The sequence below is a fragment of the Microtus oregoni genome, unplaced genomic scaffold (assembly GCF_018167655.1).
Source record: "Microtus oregoni isolate MIOR12 unplaced genomic scaffold, Mior012 000030F_ref0000283, whole genome shotgun sequence".
Lineage (NCBI taxonomy): Eukaryota > Metazoa > Chordata > Mammalia > Rodentia > Cricetidae > Microtus > Microtus oregoni.
The window spans coordinates 1,442,946-1,455,692 of NW_024543089.1; the positions used below are offsets into that span (position 1 = coordinate 1,442,946).

Here is a 12,747-nt window from a genome sequence, read left to right on the forward strand (position 1 = left end):
CCCATGACACCTCAGCAATAATATTGCCTAAATAGGATCTGAACATTAATACTAATAGACATGCCACTTTAACATTTTTAAAAGAAAACATTTTTCATTTTACATACGAATCCCAGTTTCCACTCCCTCCCCTCTTCTCATTCCTTCCACCTTCCCCTCCACCCCATCCTCCATTCACTCCTCAGAGAGGGTAGGGTACATTTATTTTGGGAAGGTCCAAGGCCCTTCCTACTATATCTAGACTGAGAAAGGTATCCATCCAAAGAGAAGGGTTCCTGGTGTAGGAGGATCTTCTGTCTATGTGTTACTTTCATTGATTAAATAAAGAAGTTGCCTTGGCCTTTTGATAGGTAAGCCCTTAGGTGGGTGGAGTGAACAAAACAGAATTCTGAGAAGAAGAAGGCAGTGTGGCAGACGCCATGGCTCTCCTCTCTGAGATGAATGCTGGTTAGACTCATGCTGGTAAGCCACAGTCAAGTGGCGATACACATTAATGGAGATGGGTTAAACAAATATGTAAGAGTTAGCCAATAAGAGGTTAGAACTAATGAGCCAGACAGACAGTGTTTAAATAAATACAATTTGTGTGTTGTTATTTCAGGGTATAAGCCAGCCGCACAGCAGTACACAATCTACCGTTTCTCATCATAACAGGTTCCCAAAAAGCCAGTACAAGCAGTAGGGATAAATATTGCTGCTATCACCAGTAGCCACACAATCTGCCCCAGCCATACACCTGTCACCCACATTCAGAGGGTCGAGTTTGGTCCTATGCTGGTTCCTTCCCTCTCCAGGGGAGAGTTGGTGAGCTCCCATTAGCTCAGGTAGACTGTTTCAGTGAATGTCCCCATCACGATCTTGACCTCTTTACTCATATTCTCACTCCTCCCACTCTTCAGCTGGAATTTGAGAGCTCAGCTCAGTGCTCCACTCTGAGTCTGTGCCTCTGCTATTTTGAAAGGGGGAAATCTTTTGGGCCCCAATCCCAGACAAAGAAATACAGGCAAACAAGGAATGTTGAGGCAGGGAGAAAGGGTCTCCCTCAGCTATAATATCCCTAACTGACTACCCAACACCAAGAGATGAGTCCTGACATTATACCTGCAAGAAGCATGCAAAGGACTAAACAGGCTGTATTTACATATTTATGAATTATATATATATATATATATATATATATATTACATTTTAAAAAGGCCATGGCTTTGAGTAGGAGCTAGGGAACTGGAACATGGAAGGGGTTAAAGGCAGAAAAGGAAAAATTTATGTAATTATATTTTAATTAAAATAAAATAGACAGAGGGAGAGAGCACAGGGTGAGATGGCTGGAATAAGGGGCCATTTAGGGGTCGATGTGGAAACCTAGTAGAGTAGAGATGGCCTGGAACCTATGGGGGTAGCTCTAGCACGGACTCTTAGTAAAGGAGGGTGTGGACCCGAACAGGCCATCTTCTGCAACCAGGCAAGGCTCCCAGTGGTGGAACTGGGACACTAATCCAGTCACAAAACCTTCCATCATACCTCTTCTGCCTAGAAGATGGCCTGTGGCAATGGTGGCTCAGAGCTTGTGGGAGTGGTTAACCAATGGCTAGTCTAACTTGAGAGCATGGCGGGAGAGGCAAACCATGTCTGACACTGCCGGGATGGTCAGGCACTGGAAGATGGACAGCACTAGACCTAGGATAGAACCAACACAATTGACACTTCCCCATCGAAAATCAATGAAATAATTCTTAACGATATTCTGCTACACTCATAGATCTGTGCCTAGCCCATTCACTATTAGGGACGCTTCCTTTAGCAGCTGATAGGAGCCAATGTAGCGATTCACAGTCAAACACTAGGCAGTGTTACTGCTGTGAAGGGGGGCGGAAGAATTTTAGAAGCTGGAAGAGTGGAGGACACCAAAAGAACACAGACCACAGAATCAGCTACACAGGTCTCATAGAGGCCCACAGAAACTGATGCAGTCATCATGGAGCCTGCAAGGGTCTTCACTAGGCCTTCTGTATGCAGTTTGGTTTTTCAGCTTGGGGTTCTTATAGGACTCCTTTATAATTTTTCATTATAATTTTTGTTTTTTTGTTTTTCAAGACAGGGTTTCTTTGTGGCTTTGGAGCCTGTCCTGGAACTAGCTCTGTAGACCAGGCTGGTCTCGAACTCACAGAGATCTTATAGGACTCCTAAAAGTGGGAGTTGGGGGTGACTCAACTCTTTTGCTTGCTCTCGGGATCTTTTCCTCACCCAGCGTGGCTTCATCCAGCCTTGATAGGAGGCTTGTGCCTGGTCTTACTCTGTCTTGTTATGCCAAGTTCGGTTATCTGGGAGGCCTGCTCTTTTTTGAAGGGAAACAAGAGCAGTAGAGCAAGAAGAGAGGGGAGGTGGGGAAGGGGCTGAGAGGAGTAGAGTTTACAAGACGCTGAGGTTTAGATTCACTGTTGAAAGAAGAATAAATAAAAAGAAAATAAAATAAAATAGATACATTTTGAAAATGTCAAAACCAGAAACACAAATGACTAGCAAACACTTAAACAATTGTTCAGTGTGATCTGGGGTGAAGGTTCAGTGGCTAAGAGTACTTGCTGCTCTTGTTGATGACCCAGGTTCAATTTTCAGATCCCACATGGCACTCACAGCTATCAATACTTCGAGTTCCAATCTATCCAGTAGCCTCTCTTCTGCCCCTGCAGGTGCCAGACATCAGGTTGAGCAAATGCATACACACAGGCAAATACTCATACATAGACATAATCCAGCAAATTATATATGTATTTTTGATTGTGGAATTTTTAATCCAAACCTAATTGCTTCCTTTCTGTGGACCAACAGATATATGTGAGTTTCAAAATGCCCTCTGGGAACTCCTTTGATAATGCATTTCAATTGTTTTGTATAAAAACACTAAAATACACACTTTTTCAAAAAACAGATTTGTTTCTTTTCCAAACCTTTTTAAACCTTTAATTCCCATAATACCTGTAATGCCTTTTCCCCCCCTCAGGCATTATTTCAAAAAAAAATTGCACACAGGTATGGAGCTTCAAGTCTGCTTTGAAGCTTAAGGTGACACCGAATATAAAAATCAGTTGTTGACTGAAGTTGTGGGCGGGAGAAGCATCAGGCGATCCCAGATCCTTCTAAGCACAGTTCGGTGGATTTTTCAAACACCCATTTGAAGATGAGGTACAGCAATAATACCCCGAACTTGAGAAGGAGGGATACCAGCATTAACACAGTACGAGGAAGCGTCCAATGTCCTGAGATCTGTTTAAAACTCATGTTGTCTGCTGTCTAAAAATCTACATTCATATTCTAGAGCAACATAAATTTTTGCCTTTGTACAAATTTCACCATTTAAATTATAGAATATAATATTCTTGATACTATCCTTTCCTTTCTGGCTCAGTAGGAATTCATGTCCTTCAACCTGGGGCCATTCTCACTGCAGTTTGAGCCCTGTTTGCAGATGTCAATGAATGTCTTCCCAGAACTGACTATTCCCAACAACTCATACCTGTGCACAAAAGGAGCACTATGAATCCAGACAAATAGTCCTGCTGGTTATTATATAAGACTTCCAAATACTTAATTTAAACTATTAAAAATAATAATATAATAATAAATTGAGAGGTCAGATTGATTGCACAAATCAGTTTTATTTGATTAAAGTTTTCAATTTTATATACTCTTGGATGAAAACCAAGTATATATTTGAGAGTACAGACAGTAAAGCAATTTTTTTTTTGATTTTTCGAGACAGGGTTTCTCCGTAGGTTTTGGTTCCTGTCCTGGAACTAGCTCTTGTAGACCAGGCTGGCCTCGAACTCACAAAGATCCGCCTGCCTCTGCCTCCCGAGTGCTGGGATTAAAGGCATGCGCCACCACCGCCCAGTTTAAAGCAAATTTTTGAATTATACTTAATCTGAGAATCTGGCACAAGTTGAGGACAAGACAAGTAGTTGGGAGAACATGCAGATAAAGTGGGAGGGGTGAATTTAGAAACAGCAGCTCCAAGACACTGAGACCTTCACATTGATAGTGCAGGACTACAGAGATTTAACAGCTGTATCCAAAAGGGCAAGATCCACAGGCTGAGGTATAGCAGTAAGGTTGAAATACAGTAGAAGGCAAGTACAGTGGGGAGCAGAATCTGGACCCATAACTCAGGGAAGGGAAGCCATAGATTCCACCATTCAGGGATCTGAAGCCACTGGATCCACAGCCCCTTGAGTAGCAGCTTCTAGATCCATAGCCCAGGGAACGGCAGCTGCTGGATCCAAAGCCCAGAGATCCAGCATATGTTCCCTGGCAGGGACTGCAAGATATGGAGCTCCTCGGGTAGTAGCAGGCTGTCTGGCAGGGTCTGGACACCACGCAGGACCTCTGGCAGCTGGTGGGCTCAATGCAGGTCTCCTGACAGCCAGTGTTCACAGAGGATTCCACCTGGCATGGCCTGGACATCATGCAGGACCTCTGGCAGCTGGTGGGCTCAATGCAGGTCTCCTGACATCTGGTGTTCAGAGAAGATGTCACCTGGCAGGTGCTGGGAGAGCAACTGGTAGTGGTGTAGACCAGGTTGCTGGGATAGGAAGAGCTGCAAGAGGAACTTGAAGAGGGCAGGCAGCGCCTAAAGGAGCTGGAGGAGAAGTTTCGAGAGCAGCAGGTGTAGGCCATGTTGAGAGGAGATGTGAGCTCAGCTGGATGTACCTGAGAGGATTCTGAGTTTAAATGTCAGCCTGTGGAGAGCTGGGTTTATATACTCTCAGCAACAGGTGTGGTACCCAACAGGGCTATCCTGACATATTTGTTTGCTTCCTGGTTTACAGATATGAAACTAAGTAATCTCTATAATTGCATTTGCATACTTTTCTGCACATCATGGTTGTGGGTGTTGTCGTTTTATTAAAGTAAAAGATGCTGAGCCACTGCTGTGCCAATCGTGTCGTGACTCTTTTGCAGTAATGACTAATTTATCACGTCCTGCAAAGAAATCGCTCCTTTTCCTCTTGGCATAACATTTATGTGTTTCATCATAGAATGTTACAAGGGAAATACTTTTCTCCTCATTGTCTGGCATGACAGTAATTTGATGTTCCAATAATGAATTGGAATCATTATATTGTGTTTCCTCCTGAAACCTCCTATGGAACCTCCTGAAGTTGGACCTTACTTGTCCATCCTTCTTATTTTCAAATACTGTATGTGGGTTGCATCACACTCTCTATATGATTGAGTTCTTGTATCATGGGAACAACATAAGTCAGGAAATATCAAATTATATAGAATCCAGGAATAAAGAAAGGAAAACAGTGATTGGAGTTTTTCGGATCTTAAGTAACAGAAATGAGGCTGAGCCACAATCACTTCACTGCTTAGGTCTCTGACTTTGTCACTTGGTCCTGAGTCTTCTCAAAGGTGAAGAGCCTGAAGATCAAAAACAATGTGCAAAACCTGAGTGCATCAAATCATGCTTATACTACTTAAAAACAAAATCAGTTTCACTTGGGAGGCAGAGGCAGGATGATCTCTGTGAGTATGAGGCCAGCCTGGTCTACAAAATGTAGTTCCAGGACAGGCTCTAAAGCTACAGAGAATCCCAGTCTTGGAAAACAAACAAACTAACAAACAAATAAATAAAATCAGTGGTGAAATATTAAATAATTCAGATGGAGTCTTTTTCCTGGCCATATTTAGTGAGGATGATAAGAAAATTTCATCCAGTTGCATATATACTTTATATTTTTTCTTCACATTTACATTTTGAGAGAGAGAAAAAAGAAATTGAAGTTAGATGAATAGGGCAGATCTGTTTGTAGGTGGGGAATGAAAATGATCAAAATATATTTCATAAAATTTTTAAATAATAATTTAATTAATAACAAAAGAAAGGAATGAAAGTTTCACTTTGGAGCTTATATGTAGTCTATAAATAAATAAAGTTTGTTTAGGTAATTTTGACCTTCTTCTCATATCGCAATTGTACAATTCTTATGAGTAAAAATGAAATGAGAATGCTTTAAAATTTTCACTTATTTTAGTAGAGGAGATAATGTATTGATATTTTAGTTTTGTGCATAGAAATGTAATTGTTTTAAATCATTTTAAATGGTATTTTTTTATACCTTTACCTAAAGGAGAAATGAAACAATCTTCAGCCATAGCAAATAACACACCAGTCTACTAGTGGAAAATAATATCACCTAAGTGAATGTAAAATCAACTTCATATTGGACATAGAAAGTTTGTCAAAAGCATAACTCCAACAACTCAACAATTTCATAATCTGGTCCAAGACTCCCAATAAACTATTCAAAGCTTTACGACTGTTGTCAACATGATGACAAAGGTCACACACCTTGATATCAGATTGAAAATTCTGTGAGCACGTCTTGAGATTGTGCTACATATATTACCTGATGATATTGTCAGCCAAATGGCACCATTCCAAAGATTAACATGGAAAATAGAAATAGTAAATCTGAAAATAAAATGTGTATCCCAAGTAACATTGGAAACCAAGGTTTTCCATAGTTCATCAATAACTACTTTCACCCCTGTCTGTCCTATCCTTATTAATATGTCTTGGTTTCATTGTCTTTTAACTTATAATTTGATTATATTTAATTATAATTAGCACTTTAGGCTAATTTTTAGGTATATCTATAGAAAACATTGCATTGCCATGAATAAACATGATTTGAAACAAAAACCATAAGCATCGAAATTGATACATCAACATGTCCTTTCATCTGAGAATATTTTACAAACTGTCTTTCTATATTATTTTTACTCTTGGATATATTCTTTAGTACGTGTGAGAGCAACAGAGGTGGGCTTCGTAGATCTTATTTACATGTAGCCTGCACACAGCTTGCAAAATAAAACTCTGAGATTTTACAAATAAGCAAACAATTGAAATACTTTTCTTTCTCAACTCTGTTTGACATGTTGAAGACTAAACATGTATCAGAATTCTTTGATATCTATCAAGCATCATTTTTATTTTCAAAGCTATATAAGATTAGATACGTTGAGACTTCTTGCATTTGTTTTTCTTTTCTTTCTTTTTTTTCTGAAAGGGAAGACTACTTTTATTTTCTGGGGTGCAGTTTAAATAGCCTGTGAGAGTGATTTTTGACCTTTCCTGGTAAGGGGCCAAGTTTTGGCAGCATAGCCGGGGGCTGGGATTACAGAGGCCATGGGGGATTATTTCCTACTGACTCGCTTCTCAAGTCTTGCTCAGTTTGCTATCTTCTACCACCAGGTACTATTTGCCTGGTGGTGGTGTCACTGCCTACAGTGGGATGGAGCCTTCCACATCAGTCATTAATTAAGAAAATGATCCATAGACTTGCCTACAGGCCAATATGATAGGAGTACTTTCTCATCTGAAGTTCTGCTTCCCATATATCGCCAACTGATATCAAGTTGACAAAGAAAAGAAGAAGAAGAAGAAGAAGAAGAAGAAGAAGAAGAAGAAGAAGAACAAGAAGAAGAACAAGAAGAAGAACAAGAAGAAGAAGAAGAAGGAAAACTAGTCAGGACCACTCACCACTTCTCAGCTTGTCACACAATTACTATTAACCTTCCCTTTCTAGCTTATCCCCAAGATAGCATATTTTATATCACAATATAAAATACATTTCAACTTTTAAGAGTCTCACATTCTTTAAAAATTCAAATACTTTAAAAGTTCACTCTCGTTATGATTTCAAGTTTATTAATTGTAGGCTCCTGTAAAATCAGAAGAAGTTTTGTACTTTATATTGCAATAGGAAAGAACCAGGGCACAGTTATAATCAATGTAAAAACCCAAGTCATCTCAGAAGTATAAATAACTCAATGTCTAATGCTTAGGACTCGTGAATTTCTGGGCTCAAATGGCCTTGGGCAGCTCCACTTCCCCAGCTATGTTTTCCACAGTCCTGTAGATCATCTCAAGGACTCAGACTGATTCTCCTCTACAGCTGTGACCATTGTTGGTGGTCTACCCATGGTCCTATTGCCTCCATATGCTAGGGTCTCCAATACAACTAATGTTGTACCTTCATTAATGGTTTCTTCTAGTCTTTCTTCTGGGATTCCAGTCCTGCTACACAGTACCAAGCCCTTGCTGCTCTCCATGACCCTTTCATGTATTCAAAACCAGTACCATATGGGTAATTCTTTACATTAGCAAGTTCAGCTACCAGCATGAGATGCAGTCTCACCTTCCCCTAGACCACAGTCATCTAGGAAATGCTCTTGAAGATTTCACCTCAGTGATTCTGATTTCTTCTTAATTACAGCTAATTTCTCAGCTCTAGCATCAATTGTCTCAATAAATATTAGGTTCCAAGAAAAAGCAAAAGTCCACCAACAGCCACGTAGCCTCTTGGTGTTTGATTAGGGCTGGTGATCTGCACCCTGGGTTATAGTTCGCCATTGGAATCTTCTAGGTATGTTACTCCCCCAGACTCAGTCACTGCCTGGGTTCCGTTCTTGCAAACCAAGGTCTTTACAGAACCCACAGTGTAGAGGACATTAGTCACCCGGACCTCCTGTGCTTTAAATTGTTAAAACTGACTAGTCCATACTGCGCGAACTCAGATGAGAACTCTATGACCTCAGGTCAGATGATAGATACACAGGCTATGAAATAGTTTACTTCTCTCATTTCTTTGACTCTATTCATGGGGGCCAAATGCCCTGATCTTGTGACTCTGCCTCAGTGCCGTCTTTGTTCTCACCACAGTTGCAATCACTCACTGCTTTTTCTTTCTGACATCTTACATTTGATCTCATTCAATTTACTGTGCTCCTATTCTGCCTGGGGTAGTGGTGGTGAAGTTTATGGGAAATTTTACGCACTCACAAATAATATTGGAAAATGAGAAATGATGGTAGAAGATAAGGTTACTTCAGTAGGCTTCAAAGGGAACATAAGTGATGCTTCCAATTCATTAACAAATGATAGGAGCAAACTGTGGAAGAAAAGTATAATCTTCAGAATATTCTGACAAACACATACAAGTCAGGAAAAGAGGAATAAGGAGAAATTATCCTGAACATAATAAGTATCAGTGAAAAACAGTCATAGCATCTATGACATAGCAATAGCTTGTCATCATAACTATAAGACAATTGCAACACCCATAAATACACTGTTCAGAAAACTATTCATATGCAACTGCACATTTCTAAACCAGGAAGCACATAGATTCATTGAAGATGAGACAGTAGGGTACCACACCTGTTGCTGAGAGTATATAAACCCAGCTCTCCACAGGGTGAACTCAGAAACCTCTCAGTCATATCCAGCTGAGCTCACATCGCGTCTCAACATGACCTACAGCTGCTGCTCTGGAAACTTCTCCTCCCGTTCCTTTAGGCCCTGCCTGCCCTCTTCACCTTCCTCCTGTGGCTCTTCCTACCCCAGCAACTTGGTTTACACCACTACCAGTTGCTTTCCCAGACCCTGCCAGGTGGAATCCTCTCTGAACACCAGGTGTCAGGAGACCTGCATTGAGCCCACCAGATGCCAGAGGTCCAGTGTGGTGTCCAGACCCTGCCAGACAGCCTGCTACTACCCGAGGAGCTCCACACCTTGCAGTCCCTGCCAGGGAACATATGCTGGATCTCTGGGCTTTGGATCCAAGAGCTGCCGTGCCCTGGGCTATGGATCTAGAAGCTGCTACTCAAGGGGCTGTAGATCCAGTGGTTTCAAATCCCTGAATGGTGGAATCTATGGCTTCCCTTCCCTGTGTTATGGGTCTGGATTCTACTACCCAGAATACTTGGCTTCTGCAACATTCCAACCTTCTTGTTATAGATCAATCTATGGCATTGCCTTCTAGGAATTTGACTGCTAAGTCCCTATATTCCTGTAATACCAAAATCAAATTCTCTATGTCCTGTAGAAGATCTATTATTCTCATCTTCTACCATATGTCTTTCCACTAACAATCATTTCATTCTCAAGTTCTGTTAGAATCTTAATGTGTAATCCCATATTATGCCTTAAATTTTGTGCTATTGATATTCTGCTTTTTGCTGTTCATTCAAACATATTTGAAAACTAAAATTTTAATTCAATAAATTTATGCAATCTGAGGCCTTAATTCATTGTTCTTACTATTATGATATTGTTATTATGTTTGTGTTTATGGATACATGGGATTTAATTAAAGATCAAAATTTATGCAATTTATGTTTGAGAATAATTAATTTGGTTGGTGGAATACTCCTTATTTGTAGTAGTTAGTAATTGCAAGAGTGTAATTTGAATGCAAATAAGGCTCATAAATATGAGCATTGCCTATGATTGAAGTATATGACTAAAATGTTATCCATCAAGAGAGTATTATTATATGCTTCATGGGGTTTATGTATATTTTCAGAAAAAAAAACTATTTAAGTCTATTATGTAAATATGAATTTTAAACCAAGAGAATAGAATAGTCAACTTCCAAAGAATCTCAAGACAGATACTTCTATTTATCTGAAATTCTGATATCTCTTCCACCCAGAGTTTAGGCACTATTTCTGCCTATCTTCTCAAAATATTTGAAAGGAGAATGACAACCATCTTAAGTGGTAATAACTGGGTCTAGGAATCAGGGCATCTTCCTGATGCTTCTCCAACTCAGCTTCAGCCAACATAGAAACAATGCTGAACGGTTCTACTCATTTGTTTTAGTCTGATTGTCAACGTCAAAGATTTGGGTGTAGTTTGATTGAAATAAGAGCCAGGAATAGAAAGCAATAGTTTATTGTTCATTAGTGTGTCAGTTTGGTCCTGAAGGTAGTACTGGTCTCCTAGAACAGACCTTAGATGACCAGGGACAGGAGCACACAGACTGCAACTTTAGGGCTGTCTCAGTTGTGACCCAAAGGGAAGTGCCAGGGCTGGGCCAGGGCAGGGATTCTCTAACAGTAGAGTCCATGGGCTGGAGAGCAGGGTTAAAGTACTCAGACTTCAGGAGTTCCACAGCAGGAGATGGAGGGAGGAGAAGTGAGGACCAGATCATAGCTGTCTCAGCAAAGAGCATTCATATCTGGAAAGCCTTGGAAGAAGGCAGCAAAGTAGAGTGTCTGCCTATGGACTTCACCAAACTGGGCTCAATTTTTGCTTGTAAATTTGGTTGAATTTATTTCATGAAATTAGATTCATCTGTATATTGTTTTCGTTTTTTTTTGTTTTTGTTTTTTTTAAATCCCAATCCTTTCACTTTTCCAATAAAGACTCAGCAGCCAGATGTTATGCTGAAACATGCTTGTTCAGAGAGGCAAAAAAATCACCTCGTTGGCATTCCTCCTCTGCCCATTCCCCAGAAAAAGGGGCTTTCTCTTACTTCCTGTGGTGTCTCAAACAAGAATCCTCGAGCACGGTTCCCCTCCATTCTACTTCCTGTATATCTCTCTATCTGTCCTTCTGACTCCCTCTTACTATCTATGATTACTTCCTGTCAAAGGGTTGATTGCTCTGCCTCTTGACCTGTAGAATTGGTTTTTAATTTAATCCTGTTTACAATAAGCAGAAAGCTCTTGGATTAAAGGCGTTTGCACTGGCCAAGGGATACTACAACTAGAAATAGGTTTTTCTAATAAATAACACAACCTTAGAGTCCAGAATGTGATCAAACATCCTGAAACTTGTCTTCCATTTGCTAAATGAAAAGGAAAGGTTTGAACTCTACACACTAAAACTATTTACAATAATGAAGCTATTCCTGACAAGATTTCCACAGTGTCTAACTTGGTTGTATTTGGCAGTATAAGGATTAAGTATTTCTGAGTTCAAAGTAATATAAAGTGTTTATATTATCCTCATATGACTCAACTATTAGACTATTCTGAGCAGTTTGTAGGCAAAAGATGAACCTATGGCTGGTGTTTGTCAGCTTAGTGACAATGCAAGGTAGAACATAGCATTCAGCATCATGTGGTCCTCCATAGGAAGTGGCGGGCACTCAGGCAACATAGTGACATGGGTGCCAGTGTTCATCTCGGGCTCTGAGCTGGGATTTCAGGCCAATCAGCTGGAGTTTGGTGGATGATACCATTTGGCCAATCTACTCCTTTTCTTGGGATTTGTTCCTTGATGATTCACTTGTTCAGTGAAACATCTCTAATTTTTCTGGATTTCTTATTTTTATCTGGAATGACAAAAGCAAAATCCTGCCCCAACCCTAACTCTGGGGAGTTTCTTTTTTTTTTTTTGGATATTATATCTTTTCTAGGACAAAATGATTTTGTCAACAGAAAATGTATTATCTTTCAATCAGAAAAATTCTTCTGAAAGTTTGAAACTAAACATACCATAAGTATGCACAGAAACACACCCCCACACCCAAACCCCCCATATATATATATGGTCAAGGTTTAAGAGTATTTATTTAGAGACCACAGTGGACATTTACTTTGAATTTCAGCCTTCTTTTAACAGTGGGTTTTAAATTTAAAACACTATAATTCTTATGTGCCTGCTTCTGTTTGCCTAGTGTTGGGATTAATGAAATTGACCACTGCCTACCTATGGTGTCCTTAAAATATTTATTCTCATGAAGTTGTCCTTGTTTAATTTGCTTTTCCATTTCCCCTATATTTCAGTGTTAAGGGTAAACTGCCAACTTTCTCTAATGAGTAATCTATCATTCTTAAAGATTTATTTTGAATTTGTTCCCTAGAAAATTCAAATGTGATAGATTTAATTAATATGATGAAACTCTGTCAACTATTTCATTATTTTCAAACATTATGTTGATA

The 12,747-nt window shown here is 39.8% G+C and overlaps 2 protein-coding genes across 2 annotated transcripts; one reads left to right on the top strand and one right to left on the bottom strand.

Annotated features, from left to right (window-relative positions):
* Positions 1-4,056: 4,056 nt before the first annotated feature.
* Positions 4,057-4,674, bottom strand: LOC121465303 (keratin-associated protein 13-1-like). Its single transcript, XM_041678529.1, has one exon. It carries the CDS (start codon positions 4,672-4,674, stop codon positions 4,057-4,059), a length of 618 nt encoding a protein of 205 aa, XP_041534463.1.
* A 4,649-nt stretch (positions 4,675-9,323) lies between these two features.
* On the top strand, positions 9,324-9,836 carry LOC121465237 (keratin-associated protein 13-1-like). The gene has a single exon (XM_041678425.1). The coding sequence runs from the start codon at positions 9,324-9,326 to the stop codon at positions 9,834-9,836; it is 513 nt and encodes a 170-aa protein (XP_041534359.1).
* The last annotated feature ends 2,911 nt before the right edge of the window (positions 9,837-12,747 follow it).